Source organism: Meriones unguiculatus, chromosome 20 (assembly GCF_030254825.1).
Source record: "Meriones unguiculatus strain TT.TT164.6M chromosome 20, Bangor_MerUng_6.1, whole genome shotgun sequence".
Classification (NCBI taxonomy): Eukaryota; Metazoa; Chordata; class Mammalia; order Rodentia; family Muridae; genus Meriones; species Meriones unguiculatus.
The window spans coordinates 31,034,080-31,058,716 of record NC_083367.1 but is presented as its reverse complement, the minus strand read 5'-3'; the positions used below and the strand labels follow the sequence as shown (position 1 = coordinate 31,058,716).

The following is a 24,637-nucleotide window of genomic DNA, read 5'->3' as shown; positions in this document are numbered from 1 at the left end:
GACCAAGCACGAGAAAAGTCTAGATTGTATTTCATGGAAGTCAGTGAGATGTCAAGACAAAGGCAGGCCGCGGAGTAGGGATGAAGGTGTAAGCTGTCATTCCCACGCTCTGCGGGCTTCCCAGCTACACCCTCAGACAAGCCTTGACACAGGGCTGAGGTTTTAGTCTTCTCTGAAAAGGACTTCCCTACCAACCCAGCCAGCAGCACAGCCTACAGGCTTCTGGATAACCAGGTGCGTGTCCTGTCAGAGTGTCTTAGGTTCCATGTTCCTTTTCAGTCAGATTTGCTTCTAACCCTAAGCCCAGCACCTGTTCTGTCATTTGGAGTCATAAACAGAAAGTCTCTAACTACCGCAGTCCCCCGACTCAGAAGCCAGCCCCATTGTTTCCGCTCTCGTGTTGATGTTTTTTTGTTTTGTTTTGTTTTGTTTTTTGTTTTTGTTTCTTTTTTTCTTACTTTGGCTGGAATCTGGATCCATGCACAACACCAGCGTGACGTCTAGTGTCCCTAAGTGCAATAGGGTGTGATGAACTTTACAGAGGTGGTATACACATTACTCAACCGTAATCAACTGTGTTTTGGTCTATGTGTGCTCAATGAGCCAGTTACATTAAGCAAGGGTTCTTTGAAGAGGCATATAAAACAAAGTTATGTAACGGTCAGTTGACACAAATATGATACCGGGATTCCCAGGAACCTAACACTACTATCTCCACCAGGTCCAATGGCCCAGCATTGTACCCCTTATCCTCCCATTGTCTCTTGTATTAAGCATCTCTGGGACGAGTTGGTTTTCAGGGCTGTTTGCGGCGCTGGAGGGGTGAAACCGCCCACCGGGTGCGCGGAGCGGCCGGCAGGTGGCGCCCGACCTGGCTTTCCTGGCGGCGCTCCGAGGACCAGGTGGACTGGAAGGGGCGGAGGGAAGCAGCAGCGGCCAGTGGTGGCGGCCCGCGGTCCCCCGCCCCCTCCACGCAACGCTGGCGACACGGGCACGAGCGCCGGGGCTCGCTGTCCTCCGAGCTCGGGCCCCACTGCCGTCTGCTCCACGAGGAGCCCGCGCGTTCCCCGCCGCTCTCGGCTCCACGTCGGCCACCATGGAGGCACAGGCGCAAGGTGGGTAGCCGCCGGCCGCCGGCCGCCGCCGAGGTCTGCTCCCGAGGCGCACGGGAGGAGACGCTCTCCCTGCGGTGACTAACTTTACTCCTGGACAGACAGGGACGTCCCACGCGGACGGAACTCCGCGCCCACGCGCGCCTTCGGGATCACGCTTGCATCCCCAGCCTAACTCGGGTTTTGCAGTGGGGCTGGGGCTGGGAAGAGGTCCGGACCCTAAAACGGTGTAGCCTGTCCCTGGGGATCCGGTCCCTGCCTGCACTACCCCTCCCCGCAGTCAGTCGCCCCCACTTGGCCATCTTGGAAGGTGCCCAGAGGACCTGTTGTGCAGGCTGCGGGTCGCTCCACTGTGGGCTCGCGTCCTTCGGATCACAAGAGCGGCTTGGGGAGGTGACGCGGAGAGGTGGTGGCTCGGTGGAGACCCTGCTAGTCAAGGGCTGCAGGAGGGAGGGTTGTCCTTCGCAAGAGAGGGTCACAAGCCCCACTTCCCGCTTCCCCCGCCTCCCGACCTCCAGATAACCGCGTCCTGGTTTTCCGCGGTCAGGGATGAATCCCTCCTTCCCCAGCCGCGCCGGGCGCCAGGCTTAATTAAGGGCTGGCCTCTTGCTCGCTCTCGGTGCTCAGGGTGTCCTCTGGAGGAGATAAGAGAACTCTAGGATCGTTCAAGCATAAGAGTAAAGGGATCTTAGAAGGGATCAAAGGTGGGCAGATGTGGAGCGAGAGGAAGGGAGGAAGAAAGCGCTCAGAGACCCACTTTGGAAGCAGCACTCAGAAGGAATGTGTTGTATTAACGCCATCAGGACCACCGAGGAATTCTGTGGTGCCTTTAAAAACACGTAAGAGCCATAATAATAATAATGGAGTAAAGAGGTTCACGACCTCATGTGCTTGTGTTCTAGGGGAGAAAGCGTCTCGGACGAAGGCAATTTGGGCAGTTGTGTAGGTCTGCAGTCACTCAGCTGGCTCGCGGCCAGGATCACTGTAGTCTGAACAGCATGAACCATACTCTCGGTCCCGTCAGCCAGGTCCTGCCAGGAAGTTGCAGAGTCCAGTTACCCTCCCCCTGCCCCATTATCTTAATAGGAAAAGAAGAGTTCAACTGAAGACAGTCCTGAACCCTGGAGGGAAATTGTAAGGCCCAGTGCAAGAGTCTTGTAGTGGGAAAGTTGGGGTTCCACCTCCCAAAGCGCGAACAGGTGTGGCTGTGCAGCCAGTGGGCAATGTGGGGGGCACTGATGGATGCAGGCTTACTCGGAGAAGCACCGGGAAGGAGTGAGAGGGATCTCTTCTGGTTTCTTTGGGTAACACACACACACACACACACACACACACACACACACACTCGAAAAAAAAAATTTCAAAACTCTAGGATGCTCACGGACCTCTTATTCATCTCCTGTATACTTTCAATAGTCTCCAGATCATTTATTAAGCTGATCCAGCCAAATTCATGAAAAAAAATTCATATTGTATTTATTTAGAAAATATTGACAACTGAGAAAAGTCAAATAGGTTCCCCCCCCCAAGTATTATGTATCTGTAACATCCAAGTTTGAAGACCCCCACGGATATGGGGTCAGGTGGACAGGGCTGACCTGTTATCGGTTGCTTTGGAATTCCTGAGGCCTGAGCATGAGTATACTTGAAAGCTATCCAAGCAATCCTATTATTCAGTGGTAGGAAATGAATTATAATAATTAAGAAGCAGCCGCCTGAGTTCTGAAGACTCCTGTTGCTGTAGACTAAGGAGCACAGATGTTACTAGCTTGCTTCATCGCCGAGCAGAAATCTCAGTGCTTTCCTTTTCCAAACACAGCATCCGGAAGAGCAAAGCCAGATTTCTACTTCATGAAAAACTCGGACCACACGGTGCAGTGCGAGCATAGGCTTTAGGCCCAGTTGTCAATCGTCAGAATAGCATAGGCTGTTTATTTCCTCCCGGTCTCTAGTCACAGCACCTTTTATGTGTTGACTCGGACCGTGTGCATAGCAGCCGAGGAGGTAGAGTTCTCATTCCCATTTTGCAAAGGAGATGAGAGAGTAGCTATATTCCTTGTTTATGGATAAATGGGCGACAAGTAGCAAAGATGGTGTTGGGAGGGGCCTCAAACCCTGGACTTTAAAGGAAAGATAAGACTCGAGACAGAACTGCCTCTTCAGCCGCCCTGCAACCGCCTCCCCCTCCCTCATGGCTGGATGGAACTGGCTTGTGCACTCAATGACTGTTTGCTCTTAGATTCTCAAAAAGCCCTGTGATGTCCAAGGTGTAAGCTTCTCCCCTGGTTTCCTTTAGGGTTTTCTGAACCGGAGATGGCTTGTCTCTCTTCGCCTTTTGCCTGTAAATGTAAAGGAAGGCAACTGTGTATGAGATTAGGCAGGCATTTAGTGAGTCAAGTCCGCTTGTTGCTCACAGATACTGTAGAGATGGGTTATCCATGTAGCTCAGAGATGCAGAAGAAGGTCTGTGAAAATCTTCTGGTAGTGAAATTCTTCAAACATACTCGTTGGCTTTGTGGAAAGATTAAATTGCTCCCAGAAAAAAAAAAAAAGAAGGCATGCTAAGAGGTTGGCAGGATGGGGATGGGGGACTGTGAGTGGGTGATTTCATGAGAAGGGGCTGGCGAGTCGGGTAGAGCGGGGAACCCTCAGGAGGACAGCACCGCTGGCTGGAGAGGTTTGCCTTCCCAGAGTTGATACACGGTCTCTGACTTAGTGTGTTTCTGGTGAAGGTGTTTCAACTTTACAATGGTGTGAAAGAGCTGGGCATGCAGGACTGTATGAAAACTTTAATGTTGATCTCAGGCTTGTGATTCGGCACAGTATTTATTATGGTTTTCATATGAGTTATCTTTCTGCAGTCCCCGCATCGTTGTAAGCTTGATTTCTCTAGGGTGTTTGCAGTCTTTGAGAGGTGGTTTGGGCATGAGGACTGGAGCCTAATCAAGATGTTGATCTGTTGATGGTTTCATAATTTGATGACAGCACTGGGAGTTGGTGGGAAGTGAGACCCGGATAAGGAAGTGGGTTGCCGAGACCTTTCCTTTGAATGGAATCCTGCTCTGCTTCCTGCTTGCAAGGAGGGAGGCAACTGCCTTGGCACGCTGCCCCATCACAGTCCAGCAGCAATAGAGCAAGCTGGCTGGGCACTAGAGTTGCTGAAACCATGAACCAGAGTCATATTTTCTTGCCACAAGTTGTTTCCTCAAGTATTTTGCCACAGCAAGGAGTGCTAACCGACCCATCGTATTCTGATAACTAGATGATGGCACCAGCTGCATTTTCTGGTCTACCACGTGATGACATGAATACCAGCTGACAAGCGGCGGTGAGCAATGTGCTCAGCTATGATATTTAGTAATTTAAATGGCTTCAAAGTCTTCTCATCATATGGCACTTTCAGTTCATGATGTGTGTAGTGGGGCATAAGTTCACAGTTAAGTTGAGCAGCGCTTTGAGTAAGAGACTTTGGTTAGGAATGTAGCATGCTCCTGCCTGCGCAGCAGCCATTTAAAAATGAAAGTTCTTGATGCCTTTCAACTGAATCCTAATGTTTTATTTCTCTAAATTAGAATAACTTCACTTTCATTATCTTTCCCAGGTTTTTTTTTTTCCTAAAAGGAAAACCTTGTCTTTGTTTAACAATGGCATATCAAATTAACTGCTGGCTCTAGCTTCCTATAGAAAACAAACTGCTGCAAACTTCACAGCTGAAAATAAGACAGTTCTAGAGACTAGAGAGACAAAGTCACAGAGTTGACAGGGCTAGTCTGTGAAGCCATGCCTTACCTCTACCAGCCTCAGGTGGTTGCAAGTCTTGTCTGGCTGTATTACCAATCGTTACTTCTAAAATCACAATGCCTCCCCCATTCTGACTGGTGAGTTTCTGCCTCTCTCTTATAAAAAATTGTGATAGTATTAAGGGCTCACCTGGCTAAATCTGGCTAAACTGCACACCTCAAGAACATCAAATTAACCACATCTGTAATGATAACTTTTTCTCATATTAATTAGTATTTGCAGGTTTCAGAATTTAGGATTTGGGCACCATTATTCAGTGTACTACGATAACTCCTTTTTCTTTTCTTTTTCTTTATTAATTACACTTTATTCACTTTGTATCCCCCCTGTGGTTCCTTCCCTCCCTTCCTCCACCCTCTGCATGCATGCCCCTCCCCAAGTCCACTGATAGGGAAGGTCTTCTTTTCCTTCCTTCTGATCCTAGTCAATTAGGTCTCATGAGGAAGGGCATGCATTGTGAAGAGGTGTCCTTCAGAAGTGGGGGGCAGTGATCTTTATGAGGGGCTTCCTGCTGGTGGTAGGTATGAGTGTCCAGGTTCAAATGATGGAAGCCTGGGTAAGATATGGTCTGTTTGGTGTGTGTGAGAGACAGACAGACAGACAGAGAATGTGTGTTTGTCTAGATTCAGGATCTAGACACCTAGGTTCAATAAAGGTTGTGTCCAGGTTCCAGTGCTGGAAGCCTGGTACTCAGTATAAGACCTTTTTTTTTTTTAATTTTTATATTTTATTTATTCACTTCTTTTTTTCTTTATTAATTACACTTTATTCACTTTGTATCCCCCCTGTGGCTCTCTCCCTCCTCCCATACCAATCCCTCCCTTCCTCCACCCTCTGCATGCATGCCCCTCCCAAGTCCACTGATAGGGGAGGACTTCTTTTCCTTCCTTCTGATCCTAGTCAATTAGGTCTCATCAGGAGTGGCTGTGTTGTCTTCTTCTGTGGCCTGGTAATGCTGCTTCCCCCTCAGGGGGAGGTAATTAAAGAGCAGGCTAATCAGTTCATGTCAGAGACAGTCCCTGTTTCTATTACAATGGAACCCACTTGGATACTGAACTGCCATGGGCTACATCTGTGCAGGGGTCTTAAATTATCTCCATGCATAGTCCTTGGTTGGAATATCAGTCTCAGGAAACAGCCCTGTGCTCAGATTTTTTGGTTCTGTTGCTCTCCTTGTGGAGTTCCTGTCCTCTCCAGATCTTACTGTATCCCACTTCTTTCATAAAATTCCCTGCATTCTGCCCAAAGGTTGCCCATAAGTCTCAGCATCTATATTGATAGTCTGCAGGGCAGAGCCTTTCAGAGGTCCTCTGTGTCAGGCTCCTGACTTGTTCCCTCTTTTCTCCTTCTTCTGATATCCATCCTTTTTGCCTTTCTGGATAGGGATTGAGCATTTTAGCAAGAGTCCTCCCTCTTGATTAGTTTCTTTAGGTGTACAGATTTTAGTAGGCTTATCCTATATTATATGTCTATATGAGTGAGTATATACTGTGTGTATCTTTCTGCTTCTGGGATAGCTCACTCAAGATGATCTTTTCCAGATCCCACCATTTACCTGCAAATTTCATTATTTCCTTGTTTTTTTATTGCTGAGTAATATTTCATTGTGTAGATATACCACAATTTGTGCATCCATTCCTCCACTGAGGGTCATCTGGGCTGTTTCCAGCTTCTGGCTATTACAAATAAGGCTGCTACAAACATGGTTGAGCAAATGTCCTTATTGTGTACTTGAGACTCCTTTGGGTATATGCCTAGGGGTAGTATAGCTGGATCTTGAGGAAGCGCTATTCCTAGTTGTCTGAGAAAGTGCCAGATTGCTTTCCAGAGTGGTTGTACAAGTTTACATTCCCACCAGCAGTGAAGGAGGGTTCCTTTTTCTCCACAACCTCTCCAGCATGTGTTGTCTCTTGAGTTTTTGATCCTAGCCATTCTGATGGGTGTAAGGTGAAATCTTAGGGTCATTTTGATTTGCATTTCCCTGATGGCTAATGGATAACTCCTTTTTCTAATCAGACACTTAGCTCAGGAGAATTCCTAATAGCCTAAGCATGACATGAAATAATAAAAACTGGATTATTCCTATCTGTTTGTAAATCCTACTAAAATGACAGTGTCATATTGACTTACATTATACTTTGCTCAAGACTCTTGCTCCAGGGAGGAATGACAACAACAGTTTATACGAATTTGTAAATGAAACATAATAGGCCACTATAAATTAGAAGTGAATGAAAGGAAATAAAGAAGGCTATGAACAGGAAAATGAGGCCAGGAATGATGATCTGTGAAATGTACTCAGTTGTGTAGTTTCTATGCTATGGAAAGCAAACTCTTGTATAGCGTTAATTTCTTGTATGTGTGAGTAAACACACAGACCATCTATGCATGGGGGGATCAGAGGGCAACTTTCAGGCGTTGGTTTGCTCCTTCAACCTTGTGGAAGGTCCCCAGGGACTGAACTCAGGTCATCAGGCTTGGTGACAAGCTCTTTATGCACTAGCCAACTATCTAGTCCCCCAAAGGATGAGGACTTGCTTTGTAGGCAAAATACGCCATTTTATTACAAAGCAATTTCTGCCTTCCCTGCCAAACAGCAACAGTGTCCTGTGTGATTAGATAACATTAGGAGAAATTCTACTTTTTATTCAAAATTTTTATTTCATTTCAGGCAATATAATCATGAGCTTAGAATAATGGAAATTAACTGCTAAATTTTTGTAAAAATTAATACATGTATTTATTTGTTCAGTGTGTGTGTGTGTGTGTGTGTGTGTGTGTGTGTGTGTGTGTGTGTTAGGCATTTATGCCACAGTGATCCTCTGGAGGTCAGAAGATAATCTCTGGGAATTGGTCCTTGTGCCCTGTGGAATCTGGGGATAAAAGTCAGTTCAGCAGGCTAGTGGCAAGTGCCTTCACCTGCTAACTCATCTCGTATACATATTCAGTCATATTCTGTATACTTGTTGCAACTCAAACACATCTCAAATCATTACATAGTAGTGTAGATGTTGTAGTTATTTGGAGCCCATCTTGAATTGCTGTCTCTAGCATTTATTCAGTTCCTTAATATGCTAGACAGACAGACTCATAAACTTCCTTCAAAAAACTTATAAGCAGAGTCCATCTTGGCGGTTTTGCTACTTAACACTATGTAGCAACTAATAAACATTTCAGAAAACATTGATTTGGTTAAATCAGTAAATATATATATTGATTGTTACAGCAATAACAAATATTTGACAAGCCAAGAACACTAGGCATCGGGGCTTCTGTGGGGCTCACAATCCTGGAATCAAGTAAACCTGTCTCAGTTTTAATGCTATCATCCTTACCTTAAAATTAACTGATTCTGGTGAGGTGCTGCTTTCTCTGAGCCTTGGCTCCTTCACAAATGGACGGAAGTTGATAGCTGTAATGTACTAGGGTCCTCATGAAGTGTCAGTGAGTTAATTTATGCAAGGAGCTTGAATGATGCTCTGTAGAGGGTAAGCAAGCCTCACTTGCCATGCTTGTGGTTGTCCCTCTCGGCCCTTGCCAAGACTTGCCCTTGAATCATTTCATCAAAATGTATAGTGACACCATCAGGTAGGTATCTTTACATTTAACTCATGGAAAACAGGAAAAGTGAATGTCAGAAATGAAGTGACAAGGAGAAAGTTCAGCTCCAGTTACACTGAATCTGAAGTACGTGCTTCCCCAGGGTACTCCATTGTCTCCCAGCGTGGAATCAACCACACTCCAGAGGGTGTAGCAATGGAAGGAACCAGAGTTAAGAATTTCATCACTATGAGCAATAGTTCATAGAGCTGAAAGATGGCGTATTCCCACCCCACCAGGAGTTTTAGGAAGCTAAGTAGAACTAATTCACACTGAAGAACTATGGGAAATGAGAGGCTGCTGAGAAAGTGAGAATCCACTTTCTCCAGGAATGAGCTCCCTGAGAGGGTATCCAATCCTGAACAAATACAAGTGACACTGAATGGACCCAGTGCATAAAATATACTTACATATTATTTATAATATATTTAAATATGCATCATATTTAAATAATATTATGATTATATAGAGAGATAGGATTCAGTATGTAATATATATATCATCTATTATATATAATAATTAAAGTAAAGGTTAAAAAATTGAAAGCATATTTAGAGGCAGACAGGGAAGGCCTTGGAAGGGGGAGAGGTAGATTTAGATTGGATTCCGATGCACTGATCATGTATAACATTCTCAAAATATTTTAAAATTTAAATTACAAAAAAAAAAAAAGCCAGAGCTTGAATTTGAAATTTGTTTCACTCCATACCTGAAGATTTCGTTGTTTCTGTACCATTTCCTTGTGCTGGCACTCATAGCAGTCAGTGCACCAAATTGCAAATGACGAACTCAATTTATATTCTGTACGCTCAGAACAGCTTCTGAAGGGCAGAAGTTAATTGCACTATTCCTTCTGTAGGTGGGTGGGGTCTAGGGAGTGGAATTTGAAGGTGATTTGGTATCCCGGAGACCTTTGAGAGCATTCTTATTAATATGGCTGAGGTTAGGAGCTTATTGGGCTCCAGTGCATGAGGAAGAATTCTGTTGAATCACCCAACATGTGTTTCACCGAAATAGTGCAGTGTTTTATCACTAGATCTAGGAATGGTCAGTCTAAATAGTTTATATGTTCTACTTGTTTGCCCATTTCTAATAACTTCAGGTTTTTTTTTAACTTTATGTTTCTCTCCCTGTGTATTGAATACATGTGTGTATGAAGGAGTGTGTGTATACTTGTATGTATGTCTCTCTGTGTGTCTGTGTGTTTGAATGAGGGTTGCGTATTTGTGTTTGTCTGTGTCTATGTGTATGAGTGAGTGTGGCCATATTTGTGTGTGCACATGTGTCTCTCCCCCGTGTGTATGTGTGTGTATGAATGAATGTGTGCATACCTGTGTCTGTCTCTGTGTGTGTGCATGTGTGTATGTATGTGTATATGAATGAGTGTGTGCATATTTATGTATATGTGTGTGTGCAGCCCAGCTGTCTTCCTCTATCATTGTCCTCTGTATTTTCAAAGACAGGAGCTCTCACTAAATCTGAGGCTCACCATTGAGGCCAGACAGGCCCACCAAGCCCGTGGGATTGCTACTCTGTATCACTGGGGTTATGGCTGGCTAACATTTCACCTGATACTCAGGACCTAAATCCAGGTCTTTATACATGAGTAGCAGGTACTTTACCTACTGAACCATCTCCAGATCCTCCATCTCAGTATATTTCACCCATCAGAATGACTAAGATCAAAGACTCAAGCAACAATTCATGTTGAAGAGGATGAGGAGAAAGGGAAACCCTCCTCCATTGCTGGTGGGAATATAAACTTATACAACTACTTTGGAAATCAATCTGGTACTCTCTCAGACAATTAAGAATAGTGCTTCTTCAAGATCCAGCTGTGCCACTCCTAGGCATATATCCAAAAGATGCTCAAGTATACAACAAGGACATTTGCTCTACAATGTTCATAGCAGCTTTATTTGTAATAGCCAGAATCTGGAAACAACCCAGATGTCCCTCAACTGAGGGATGGGTACAGAAATTGCGGTACATTTACATAAGGGAATACCACTCAGCAATTAAAAAACAAGGAAATCATGAAATTTGCAGGTAGATGGTGGGAACTAGAAAAGTTCATCCTGAGTGAGGTATCCCAGAAGCAAAAAGACACACATAGTATATACTCACTTTGGATATTAGACACATAACATAGGATAAACATACTAAAATCTGTACATCTTTTTAAAAATTATTTTTATTTTTATTAGTTACAGTTTATTCACTTTTATCCCCCCTGTATCTTCCTCCCATCCTCCTCCCCTCCCAATCCCATTCTCCCTCTCCCCAGTCCACTGATAAGGGAGGTCTCCTCCCCTTCCTTCTGATCCTAGTCTATCAGGTCTCATCAGGAGTGGCTGCATTGTCTTCTTCTGTGGCCTGGGGGCTGCACTCCTCTTAGGGGGAGGTGATCAAAGAACAGGCCAATCAGTTCATGTCAGAGAAAGTCCCTGTCCCCATTACTAGAGAACCCACTTGGACACTGAACTGCCATAGGCTACATCTGTGCAGGGGTTCCAGGCCATTTCCATGAGTGGTCCTTGGCTGGAGCATCAGTTTTACAAAAGACCGCTGAGCCCAGACATTTTGGATCTGTTGCTGTCCTTGTGGAGCTCCTGTGCTCTCCAGGTCTTACTATCTCCCAAGAAACCCAGAATTGCTAAAACAATCCTCTACAAAGAAAGATCTTCTGGAGGTATCTCCATCCCTGATCTCAAGCTGTACTATAGAGCAGCAGTAATAAAAACTGCATGGTACTGGCATAGAAACAGAATGGTGGAGCAATGGAATCAAATAGAAGACCCAGAAATAAACCCACACACTTATGGACACCTGGCTTTTGACAAAGATGCCAAAACCATACAATGGCAAAAAGATAGCATTTTCAACAAATGGTGCTGTTCTAACTGGATATCTACATGTAGAAAAAATGCAAATAGATCCATACTTATCACCCTGCACAAAACTAAAGTCCAAGTGGATCAAAGACCTCATCATAAAACCAGACACTCTAAACCTGTTAGAAGAAAAAGTGGGGAAGAGCCTTGACCTCATTGGCACAGGAGACAACTTCCTGAACAAACCACCAACAGCACAGGCTCTAAGAGCAAAAATCTGTACATTTTAAGGAAGCTAAGCAATAAGGAAGACCCTGGTAAGGTGCTCAGTCCTCATTCAGAAAGGCAAACGAGATAGACATCGGAAAAGAGTCTAGGAAACAAGGAACAAGACAGGAGCCTACCACAGAGGGCCTCTGAAAGACCCAACAGGGTATCAAAGCAGATGCTGAGACTCATAGCAAAACTTTGGGCAGAGTTCAGGGAATCTGATGAAAAGAAGGGGGAGATAGAAAGACCTGAAGGGGACAGGAGCTCCACAAGGAGAGCAACAGAACAAAAAATCTGGGCCCAGTGGTCTTTTCTGAGACTAATACTTCAACCAAGGACTAATCATTGAGATAACCTAGAACCCTTGCACAGATATAGCCCATGGCAGCTCAGTCTCCAAGTGTTCCCTAGTAAGGGGAACAGGGGCTGTCTCTGACATGAACTCAGTGGCTGGCTCTTTGACCACCTCCCCCTGAGGGGGGGGGGGCAGCCTTACCAGGCCACTGAGGAAGACAATTCAGCCAGTCCTGCTGAGACCTGATAGGCTAGGGTCAGAGGGAAGAGGAGAAGGACCTCCCCTATCAGTGGACTTGGGGAGGGACGTGGGAGATGAAGGAGGGAGGGTGGGATTAGGAAGGGATGAGGGAGAGGGCTACATGTAGATACAAAGTAAATCAAATGTAATTATTAAAAAAATAAATTTAAAAAAGAAAAAGAAAAAACTAAATGTCATGGGATATTTGCATTTATTTCTGGAAAATGGGGTCTGTATCCCTCAGATGTTGACTAAAATTAGTACTAATTGCAAAGAGTGACCCCCTCAAGAGTTTGTTTTCCCTTGAGAATATTATAATACATAATTGTTTAGATGAAAATTTTTATTCATTTAACTATCACCCATACACATATTAGTAAAATACCTACTTTAATTGTGGTTGTGTACTTAATGAAATTATGAAAAATAAAAATGAAAGAGGATTTGCCGTTAGGCTACTAGCAGTGTTTGTGGCCATGGTCTAAAGCACCTAGTGAAGAAAGGGATGTCTGTCTCAGTCACACACTTGGCTTTCTCTCAATGTTTGTGGATAGTCACTATGACCGCTGTTCTAGAATTCTCCCAGTGATACCTTGAAGATTCTTCTTCAACTGACTGAGTTATGATGCAATTAAGAGTACATGAAAAAATGGCAGCAAAATGTAAATATGTCAAGCATGTCATGTCATACTGCCTTCCATCAAATGTCTACAAAATAAAAGCTAATTTACTTAAATGTATGCCTTCAATTAAGAATTAGAATTGATGTACTGGGAAGGCAACAAACATCTTGATGTATCTGAATAAAATGATACAGTTGAGGGTAAAGGGAACTTTCTGTCCTTAAGTAATGATACATTTTAAAGAGTTTTTCTCTGGTGCGTTTGGTGTATACAGGTTGCAATTTGACATATAAGAAGTGAAATTCCCTGAATAAAACCACAATAATACCCTAGGTTGTCAACAAATTGCTTCTTTTTTACAAATGACAAGACTGGTACTTTGTTTTAACCAGAAAATGCACCATACTGAACACATGTGAGTGTGTTAGACCAGTTTCCAAAGTTGCCCATGGCTATTTATATCCTAGACAAATTACATTTTCTCTGACATAGATTTAAAATGTGGGATCTTCTTCGGCTCCTGGGAAATTACGAAATATGATTTTCTTCCTTCAGCTAGAATTTTTTTTTCGTGGATTGACAGCAAGAGAGGTGTGTCAGGGGTATCTCGGAAGCAGAATTGATTCATTTGAAGGAGAAGAACACTTTGAGATGAAGGGAGTAGGAGGGAGCTCTGCAGATGCCTGCTTTAGAGTCTGATGTTGGGCATTTGTGGGTTTTCATTAGTTTCTCCTTTACATATGGATGAACTGAGTGCAGCAGTGCTGAGAGCTCAAGACAAACAACAAACAAACAAACAAATGGTGTATATTTGTTAATGTTCCAGTTCCCAAAATAGATTCATTTCTATATAATGACATCAGGGAAAGATAATTTCGCTTACTCCACAGGGCAGGCTAGGAGGAAAACATAGCTTTTGTCCCCTGTTATTCCTCTTGGGGAATTCCAGGATGGTCTAGGATAGTCATGTTACCTGCAGTTTTGTTCAAAGAATTGGAAGAGATTCAAGGGTTGAAAGGACTAAGAGCCGTGGTGTTTTGAATTCACTTCTTTATAAAGTTGCTAATTTCCTTCCTTAGGAGATCTGGGCAAGAGTATTCAGTGTATCAAGGACTATTACTTCATACCTTGCCATCCAAAAACTCTCTGTTAGATGTCCATTGAGATTTTGGCAATCTTTTCTCGTAGGAGAAACAGTGAACACCCATTCTTGTCTGCCTTCCTCCCGTGTTCTGTAAACTCACCATTAAATCTACTGCTTGCAGCAACCAAGGAATTCAGAACATGAAAATAAAGAAATAACTGCATCACAGAGCTCAGTGCCGCTGCTCTGTTGACCCTGGACTGTCATGGAGGCGTATCTCCCTTCCCCCTCAGATGAAGCCCTAAAGCACAGGATCACACATCTTTCGTCTTCTCAGATAGTGTGCTGTGTCCAATTTTGTAGAGCTCTGTTCTAGCTCTGTGCCCAGAATTTGTCTGATCCTTTTGTCTAGCCCACAAGGCTGAGGAAATTAAATGATCCATAATGCTCTCATGTAATAAATTATAACTTTTGGTTTCCATTTGATTTGGAACTACCGTCTTCCTTTTTCTCCTCTCTTTCTAGTTCTCTCAACACCCAATCCAAACGTGACACCTCAGCCCTATCATACTTGACTATTATCATCACCTCCTCCTTTGATTTTTCAGAATCCTAGGCTCTCCTCTCCTCTCTTTCCTCCACAAACCTTCTTTTCTTTGGCATACCCTAGGAATGAAGGAAGCCTTGGCTTGTGTTTCCTTTATGCCTACTAACATTCTCTTGGCCATTTTGTCATGAAATATGCTCTTGGGTTCAGTTTAAGTGTTAACAATTCCAGAGTTCATTTTTTTTCCCATCCAGGACCTTGCTCCTCAGTTTTCAATCTTCACTTTTGCATAAGTGTGTGCATGAGTGTGTAACTCAGATAAAACATGCAGACTTCTAGTGTGGAACACCAAGTCTGTGTTCTAAGTAGACATAGAATTGAACAGCTCTCCCTGCCCCTGCTTCTCCTCCCCTGGGACAGGCCAGTATGTCTCTCTCCTGTCCTCCCAGGACTTCCCAGCCTTTGGTCTCTTTGCTTTTTCTCGGGCTTCTCTTTGGTCTTGGGGTCTCGACAGAAATCATCAGATTGATGCTGTCCCTCTTCACTCTCTTTGCTTTCTCTTCAGAATCATTTCAGTTCTTTTCTCCCTCTTCCTCCAACACTCTCCCCTCCCTCCTCCATTGCTTTCCCCCCTTCTTTGATCCTTTTCTAATACTCTCAGCATGACCTAAAGACCTGGAAGCTGGACTCCTGTTATTGGGAGTCAGTTCTCCATTAGGAACCTCAAGCTTACCCACAGGTCATCTTCTGAGAATTTATGGCTCTTTTTTTTTTTTTTTTTTTTCTGGACAAGTTTTCAAGGTTGTCCTGTTGTGTGCAGCTCTGGGTGATAGAAACTGCTTTTTTTAAGCTCAGGATTATTTGTTGTTGGCAGATAAGGAACATATTTGCAGCCCCTGTGTAAATTCAAGGCTTTCTAAGTTCAGTGTTACTCTCCTGTAACACCCTGTATAAACAGACAGACCTGGCCTTCATCAGTTGACTACATCAGCCTTTCGAAATCAGGGCTCAGGGAAAACCAGTGCAGTGATATTATTTTGACAACTGCTATTGCCAGGTGTAATAAACTGTCTTTTGGCTTTAGCTAACCAAGACATTATACTGTTCTTTGTCAGCATCCATAAAGCTAGGGTAGCATCAAAGCCGGCCCTTCAGAATTCCTGAACCTTTTAGGTTAGCGCCGCATCTACCTACTTCTGGATTTGTTTAAGCATTTGTTTAAGGTGAGAACTTTGTTGACCTTGAGCCCTGGGTTCCTGGGAATTCAGTTTCCTGCTTAAACAGCTCTGTTGTGTTGCCAGGTTTACATGAGCTTGCCATGGGCTAAGCCTGCTGCTGAAGGGCCCATTCATAGACCTGAGGGAGATGAAGAGCTGGCTGATACGGGGGTGATAGAAGGAGTAGATGGAACGTATGTTAGGAACTAGTTCTCAAAATGTGTTCTCTTGACCAGTATCATGGGCTTGCCCAAGAAACGTGTTAGAAATGCAAACATGAAGGTCCTACCTCTTGACGACTAAATCAGAAACTCTTTATGGGCCACCAGTGTTTGAATGCATCCTCTATGCAAATTCATCCATCATGAAAGTGGATAGAGTTCCAGCCAGTGCTTGTAGCAGACAGAATCTGAGTCTTAATGTCTTCTGACCTGCGTTTTATTAGCACACATTCTATCCTGTAGAATGTTGGCAAGACTGTGGCTTCTTTCTAATCATGACAGGCAGGCTAAAGTGTGGCCCCCTGCTTACATTACCTATAAGGATCCCAGCTTCACAGACTGGAGGTCCTCTCTGTGAATGGCTAAGTGAGCAAGTGTATTGTAGAAATTTAGCTACCAAAGGGAACTGTGGGGTAGCTTGTGGACACGGTGGCAGCTTTGCTAGGATCTAAGTGAGAAAACAAAAACCTGGGCCCTTATTATCCTCCTGACCACCTGTCTAAGTTTTCCTCTGAATAGTCAATTCTTATAGTCCTGAGTCATTTATATAATGATTGTAGCCTTTTAGGGAGGCAGCAGGATGTGGGGGAGGTCAGGCTGGGAGCCAGGGGTCCAGCTTTGCTCCAAGCTTTGCTATCACTCTGACACTTACTTCTTAAATCCTTTGTTTGCTCACCTATCACATACTTCTAATCTGAAAGGGTTTGATGGCATGCCCTTTAAGGTCCTACGTAGCCCATCCTTCACAGGTCTGTTCAATTCCTTCAATATAAGTTGCATTTTAGATGTATAGGCGACTATATCTGTGCCTCAGGGGTTATTGCTCCTATTTCCTATGTGGAAAAATTTTCAAATGCATCAGCCATTTTCACTATCTAATGTAATCTGTAGAGTTTTATTCTGGGTGCTGATAGTTCTCATTTAGTGGATGACTGCATGGCCACATCAGCATTTTCCCTGTCTCACATGACTGTGATCTTGTGAGAGAGTCAGGAAGAAGGAAACAGAAGAAAGCAAAACAAAGATTCTGTCGCTTTAAGGGACTCTTAAAGGCAAAGAGCATAGGTGTTGTCATAGATCTAAATTTTTCCCTCTCGTTCAGCCATCTCCTAAGTATGTTTTAACTCACCATTGTCTCAGTTTGCTTACCTACAAAATGGTAAAAATGGCACCTTCCTGGTGGGTTTGGTGGGAATGGGGTGGGATGGCCCGTAGGAAGTGCTTGTGACAGTGGCTGGACACTGTCATGCAAGTGGAAAAGGAAGCTGATTTTTTTTTAATTTCCCATGCAATATTCATTGACCATCTTCTGTGCTGGGTTCTAAAGTATATGTTAGGCAAAAGTGAATGAACTGAAGCCTTTCCTTGCTGAATTTAAGCCTCACCTCCTCCATTTTTTGTTGTAAAAGTTGGGCATTAAGCTCCTGTTTTAAAAATATTCTTGTATCAGAAAAAGTCCTTTTTATTTTCATACTCTACATGCCCCAAAGCTGAAAATAACTTTAGGGATCTAAGGAAAGATGAGTAAGTTAAAGTTACAAATAAATACAAATGGTCCTGGAGTTCAGACATCTGACCCATATGCAAGATTTTATTTCTGAAACATTAAGTTTACTTACTAAGTCCACTGAAATTTGTGGACAAGATCATATATTTTTCACATGGTTGCTAGTGTACGTCTTTTATTTTCTAAGATTATAGGTAAAGATGCACAATGGACATACAAAGCCATATTCATCATCTAGATACATTTTGGGGTAGAATGGTCAGGTTGGATGTTTTGCTCACTTTGTGCTGCTTTAGTAAAGCAAGAAGGGAACAGCCAGAGATGCTCAGAGCTACACTCTGCAGCTCCTGTTTCCACTCTCTCCTGACTTGGGCTCACCCAGTGCTGATGGAGAAAGGTGCATGCTCTGGATGGCAGGACATCAAGCGTACTGGTGCCGGTTGCTTAGCAGCATTTGGAGGCCTCGGAGTGTTCTGAGAGCATCTAATGACATTGGGATCCCGGCTCTTGCATGTCAGATACTTCAAATCTAATTATGGTTACAAAAAACCTTTTAATATGTATGTTTGTACAGGTAAACATATGTGTGTTTGTGTAGTACATCATGTATGCACATACATTATAAAGCCCTTACTCTGGCTTTTCCTTTATCCGTTGATGGTAATTTATATTATATACAAATATAAATTACGTGTTTGCTTTTCCTCTTGTATAGAAGATGGGCTCACTAAGGGTAGGTAATTTGACAGTTTTCCTTTATTGATGTTTCCTTAATTCAGCTAGAACGATGATTGTTTCATGAAACGTAGTTCTTAAATACTTCTAAAAAATAAAATGAAATAATAAATGAATGAGTGACACTTATAGAACATAATAACAGATAATTGTAGCAGATGGGAGCAGGAAAATGAGCTTTCTACTTTTATGAGAAATGAATTGTTTAAAAAATTAATGTAACGTTTGATACAAAGAGCTCCTAAAATTAAAGATAATAAATGTTATTAAGGTTCCAGAATAATATTAAGAATTTTAAGAGCTGTTAAGATGGCTCAGTGGGTAAAGGCATTTGATGCCAAGCCTGATAATCTAAGCTTGATCCCTGAAAACCAAAAGGTAGAAAGAGAGAACAAAATTTTTTTGTTTACTTTGTTGTTTTCTTATTTCTTTTTTATTAATTACAATTTATTCACTTTGTATCCCAGCTGTAGCCCCCTTCCTGATGCCCTCCCAATCCCACCCTCTCTCCCTCTTCTCCTTCCATACCCCTTCCCTAGTCCACTGGGAGGGGAAGTCCTCCTCACCTTCCATCTGACCCTAGCCTGTCAGGTCTCATCAGGACTGTCTGCATTGTCTTCCTCTGTGGCCTGGCAAGGCTGCCCCCACACCCTAAGGGAGAGATGATCAAAGAGCCAGCCACTGAGTAAATGTCAGAGACAGGCCCTGTTCCCCTTACTAGCAAGCCCATTTGGAGACTGAGCTGCCATGGGCTGTATCTGTGCAGGGGTTCTGGGTTATCTCCATAAATGGTCCTTGGTTGGAGTATCAATCTCAGAAAAGACCCCTGGCCCCAGATTTTTTGGTTTTCTTGCTGTCCTGTTCCTTGTTCTCATTATCTTCTGATGCCCATCCCGCTTGCCTTTCTGAATGAGGATTGAGCATCTTACCTAGGGTCCTCCTTCTTTCTTATCTTCTTTAGATGAATAGATTTTAGTATGATTGTCCTATATTATATGTCTAATATCCACTTATAAGTGAGTATGCATAAATGAGTGTATACCATGCGTGTCTTTCTGCTTCTGGGACAACCTCACTCAGAATGATCTTTTCTAGTTCCCACCATTTGTCTGCAAATTTCATGATTTCCTTGCTTTTAATTGCTGAGTAGTATTCCATTGTGCAAATGTACCACAATTTCTGTATCCATTTCTCAACTGAGGGACATCTGGGTTGTTTTCAGATTCTGACAATTACAAATAAAGCTGCTACTAACATGTTTGAGCAAATGTCCTTGTTGTATACTTGAACATATTTTGGATATATGCCTAGAAGTGTTATAGCTGGATCTTGAGGAAGCACTATTCCTAATTGTCTGAAAAAGCACCAGATTGATTTCCAAAGTGGTTGTACAAGTTTACATTCCCACCAGCAATGTTCGCCTTTCTCCACATCCTCTCCAGCATGTGTTGTCTCTTGAGTTTTTGATCTTAGCCATTCTGATGGATGTAAGGTGAAATCTCAGGGTCGTTTTGATTTGCATTTCCCTGATAGCTAAGGATGTTGAGCATTTCTTTTTGCATTTCTCTGCCATTCAATACTCCTCTATTGAGAATTCTCTGTTTAGGTCTGTCCTCCATATTTTAATTGGATTACTTGATTCGTTGCTGTTTAACTTCTTGAGTTCTTTATATATTCTGGATATTAGCCCTCTGTCAGATATGGGGTTGGTTGGTGAAGATCCTTTCCCAGTTGTCTTTGTTCTGGCAACAGTGTCCTTTGCTTTACAAAAGCTTTTCAGATTCATGATGTGCTAGTTATTGACTGTTGATCTTAGAGCCTGTGCTGTTGGTGTTCTGTTCAGGAAGTTGTCTCTTGTGCCAATGAGGTCAAGGCTCTTCCCCACTTTTTCTTCTAACAGGTTTAGAGTGTCTGGTTTTATGATGAGGTCTTTGATCCACTTGGACTTTAGTTTTGTGCAGGATGATAAGTATGGATCTATTTGCATTTTTTCTACATGTAGATATCCAGTTAGAACAGCACCATTTGTTGAAAATGCTATCTTTTTGCCATTGTATGGTTTTGGCATCTTTGTCAAAAACCAGGTGTCCGTAAGTGTGTGGGTTTATTTCTGGGTCTTCTATTTGATTCCATTGCTCCACCATTCTATTTCTATGCCAGTACCATGCAGTTTTTATTACTGTTGCTCTATAGTACAGCTTGAGATCAGGGATGGTGATACCTCCAGAAGATCTTTTATTGTAGAGGATTGTTTTAGCAATTCCGGGTTTCTTGTTATTCCATATGAAGTTGAGAATTTTTCTTTCTAGGTCTGTAAAGTATTGTGTTGGTAATTTGATAGGAATTGCATTGAATCTGTAGATTGCTTTTGATAAGATGGCCATTTTTACTATGTTAATCCTGCCAAGCTATGAGCATGGGAGATCTTTCCATCTTCTGATATCTTCTTTTAATTCTTTCTTCAGAGATTGGAAATTTTTTCATACAAGTCTTTGACTTCCTTGGTTAGGGTTACTCCAAGGTACCTTATGTCATTTGTGGCTATTGTGAAGGGTGTTGTTTCCCTAATTTCTTTCTCAGCCCTTTTGTCTTTTGTATACAGGAGGGCTGCTAATTTTTTTTGAGTTAATTTTGTATCCGGCCACTTTGCTGAAGGAGTTTATCAGCTGTAGGAGTTCCCTGGTAGAGTTTTTGGGGTCACTCACCTATACTATCATATCATCTGCAAATAGTGATAATTTGACTCCTTCCTTTCCAATTTGTATCCCCTTGATCTCCTTCAACTGTCTTATTGCTCTAGCAAGGACTTCCAGAACTATGTTGAAGAGATATGGAAAGAGAGGGCAGCCTTGCCTTTTCCCTGATTTTAGTGGGATTGTTTTAAGTTTCTCTGCGTTTAGTTTGATGTTGGCTATAGGCTTGCTGTATATCACCTTTACTATGTTTAGATATGTGCCTTGTATTCATGCGCTCTCCAATACTTTAAACATGAATGGATGTTGGATTTTGTCAAAAGCTTTTTCAGCATCTAGAGAGATTATCATGTGGTTTTTTTCTTTCAGTTTGTTAATATGTTGGATCACATTGATGGATTTCCATATATTGAGCCACCCCTGCATACCTGGGACAAAGCCTACTTGGTCATGGTGGATGATATCTTTGATGTGTTCTTGTATTCAGTTTGCAAGTATTTTGTTGAGTATTTTTGCATCAATGTTCATAAGGGAGATTGGCCTGAAGTTCTCTTTTTTTGTCAGGTCTTTGTGAGGTTTAGGTACCAAGGTGACTGTGGCTTCATAGAATGAGTTTGGTAATGTTCCTTCTGTTTCTATTTTGTGGAATAGTTTGAAGAGAATTGGTGTTAGCTCTTCTTTGAAGGTCTGGTAGAATTCTGCGCTGAAGCCATCTGGTCCTGGGCTTTTTTTTGGATGGGAGACTTTTGATGACAGCTTTTATTTCCTCAGGGGATATAGGACTATTTAATTTATTTACCTGGTCTTGATTCAGTTTTGAAAAGTAGAATCAATCAAAACAAATTTTCCATTTCATTTAGGTTTTCAAATTTTGTCCGTATAGGCTTTTGAAGTAAGTCCTAATGATTTTTTGTTTTTCCTCGGTGTCTGTTGTTATGTCCCCCTTTCCATTTCTGATTTTGTTGATTTGGATAGTGTCTTTTTTGCCTTTTAGTTAGTATGGCTAAGAGTTTGTCTATCTTGTTGATTTTCTCAAAGATCCAGCTCTTGGTTTCACTGATTCTTTGAATAGTTTTATTTGTTTATAATTTATTGATTTTGACCCTGAATTTTATTATTTCCAGCTGTCTACTCCTTTTGGGAGTGTCTGCTTCTTTTTTTTTCCCCCTAGGGCTTTCAAGTGAGATATTAAGTTACTTGCATGAGATGTTTCCAATTTCTTCTTGAAAGCACTTAATGCCATGAACTTTCCTCTTAACACTGCTTTCATTGTGTCCCATAAGTTTGGGTGTTTTGTGCCTTCATTTTCATTGAATTTTAGGAAGTCTTTAATTTCTTTCTTTATTTCTTCCCTGACCCAGCTGTCATTGAGTAATGAGTTGTTCAGTTTCCATGTGAGTGTATGCAACATATTGTTGGGTCTTGTTTACACATCCATTCTGTTAGTCTGTGTCTTTTTATTGGAGAATTGAATTCATTGATGTTGAGAGAGATTAATGACCAGTGGCTGTTAGATCCTTTGATTTTGATGTTGGTTGTTATAGTGTGTTTGTGTGCTTGGTTACTTTTAGTTTTGCTGTAGTAAGGTTATTTATTTTCTGTGTTTTCCTGACTGTAGCTAGCTTTCTTGGGTTGTATTTTTTCTTCTAGTATCTTCTTTAAGGCTGGATTTGTGGGTAGGTATTGTTTAAATTTGTTTTTGTTGTTAAATATTTTGTTTTCTGCATCTATGTTAACTGAGAGTTTTGCGGGGTATAGTAGCTTGGGCTAACATCTGTGTTCTCTTAGGGTCTGCATGATATCCCTCCAAGCCCTTCTGGCCTTCATAGTCTCTGTTGAGAAGTCAGGTGTGATTCTAATGGGTTTGCTATTATATGTTATTTGGCCTTTTTCCCTTGCAGCTTTTAGTAGTTTTTCTTTGTTCTGTATATTTATGGTTTTGATTATTATGTGGCAGGAGGATTTTCTTTTCTGGTCTAATTAATTGGGTGTTCTGTAGGCCTCTTGTATGCTTATAGGCCTCTCCTTTAAGTTGGGGAAATTTTCTTCTATGATTTTGTTGAAAATATTTTTTGTGCCTTGGAGAAGGGAATCTTCTTTATCCTCTATTCCTGTTATTCTTAGATTTTTTTTTTTTTTTCCTTTTCATGTTGTCTTAGATTTTTTTGGCTTGTTTCTGTCAAGAATATTTTAAATTTAACATTTTCTTTGATAGATACAACAGTTTCTTCCATGGTATCTTCCACACCTGATATTTTTTCTTCCATCTCTTGTAGTCTGTTGTTTATGCTTACCTCTGTAGTTCCTGTTTTCTTTCGTAAGTTCTTCTTCTCCATGATTTCCTCCATTTGTGTTTTCTTTAATTTTTCCAATTCTATCTTCAGATCTTGAACCATTTGGTTGATTTTTTTCACTTGTCTGACTGTATTTTCCTGTTTTTCCTTCAATTCCTTTACCTGTTAGTTTGTACATTCCTCTGTTTCTTTTATTTCTTTCAATGACTTAATTATTTCTTCTCTGAGGGCCACAAACCATTTGGCTGCATTTTCCTGTATTTCTTTACAGATGGCCATACTCTGTTTGACTTCATCTTCCTCTTGTTCTTTACAGATATTCATAATCTGTTTGACTTAATCTTCCTACATTTCTTTACGGATGGCCATAATCTTTTTTACTTTATCTTCCTGTATTTCTTTATGCATTTTTGTTTCCTCCATTATCCTCTTCATAAGCAAAGATGTTAGGTCATTTTCTTGGATTTCACTTATGTTAGGGTATCCAGGGCTACTTGCCCCTGGATAACTGGGTTCTGGAGATGCCATGTTGCTTTGGCTTTTGTTGGTTGTGCTTTAATGCTGGCCTCTACTCATCTGAATGTTGCAGGTGTTGGCTTTTAGTTTCTGGTGCCTGATGGAGTCCTGTGGTAGAGAGAATCCCCTTGGCAGGAAGATGGTTGTTCCTGAAGGTGATCTCCTCAGAGTTTTGGATATGGTCACCAAATGGCCGGTGCTTCTTAGGAATTGCCACAGCTCACCTGTGGACCTGTGTGGTAACTGTGGTCATTGGTAGTCACGGGTGCTGTCCTTTCCCCAGGAGAATTCTTGGAGACAGCTGCCCTGGCACGGGGTTTCTTGCTCTGAATTTAGTGAGCTGCTGCTGCTTCTCTTACACTGTGTTTGCTGAGTACAACCTTCTTGAAGAACCATGGAGCCCCACAGTTCTGTCAGATTGGCTAGGGATAGTGATTGTGCCTTGGATCAGTATCTGGGGACTGATCCCGGGAATCCCAGTCTTCTGTAGGTCTGAGGTTAGATCTCTGTGCCCAGTACCCAAGTGGTAATCAGTGGCAGGTGAGTACAACACTCATGTGTGTGGCATGAGGCTAGAACCGGGAGCCTGTGGAAACCCAGAAACTTTTCTGGAGCTGGGAGTTCTGAGGTTGGACTTGATGTTTCTTCCATGGTAGGGATTTCCTTCCGACAGGGAGACCCAATGTGTGGTGTTTTGGGGGTCCATAGTTCAGTCTGAGATGATGAGTCAGGCACATAGGCAGACCACCACCTCTGGGCTGGTGGTTGAGTGCCTGCCAGAACCTGGGACCTTTTCCAGGGATTTTCTGGGTGATCTGAGGTTGGTCCCAATTGCTTCCTTCACTGTGGGGTTTTCTCTCTACTGCAAATTGCAGTCTCAGTGTTGTGGGGCTCACAGTTCAGCCTGGGATGGTGATCAAAGCATGCAGGCATGTTATGCTCGGCTGGTGACCAAGTGCCTTCTGGGACCCAGGAACTCTTCCATGGTTTAGCGGGTGACCTGAGAATGGACCCGATTGCTTCCCACATCATGGGGCTTCCTCTCACC

General features: G+C 42.5%; 1 protein-coding gene across 3 annotated transcripts in view; it reads left to right on the top strand.

Annotated features, from left to right (window-relative positions):
• The first annotated feature begins 205 nt into the window (after positions 1 to 205).
• The window catches only part of Tpd52l1 (TPD52 like 1), a 105,791-nt gene continuing 81,359 nt past the window's right edge, over positions 206 to 24,637 (top strand). For 2 of the 3 annotated variants that reach the window (XM_060373703.1, XM_060373702.1), the window contains exon 1: positions 949 to 1,115. In XM_060373703.1, the coding sequence (XP_060229686.1) occupies positions 1,097 to 1,115 (19 nt within the window). In that variant the 5' untranslated portion in view covers positions 949 to 1,096. Of the gene's footprint in view, positions 235 to 948; positions 1,116 to 24,637 lie in introns of those variants that run through there. The other variant, XM_060373704.1, reaches the window with a different exon arrangement.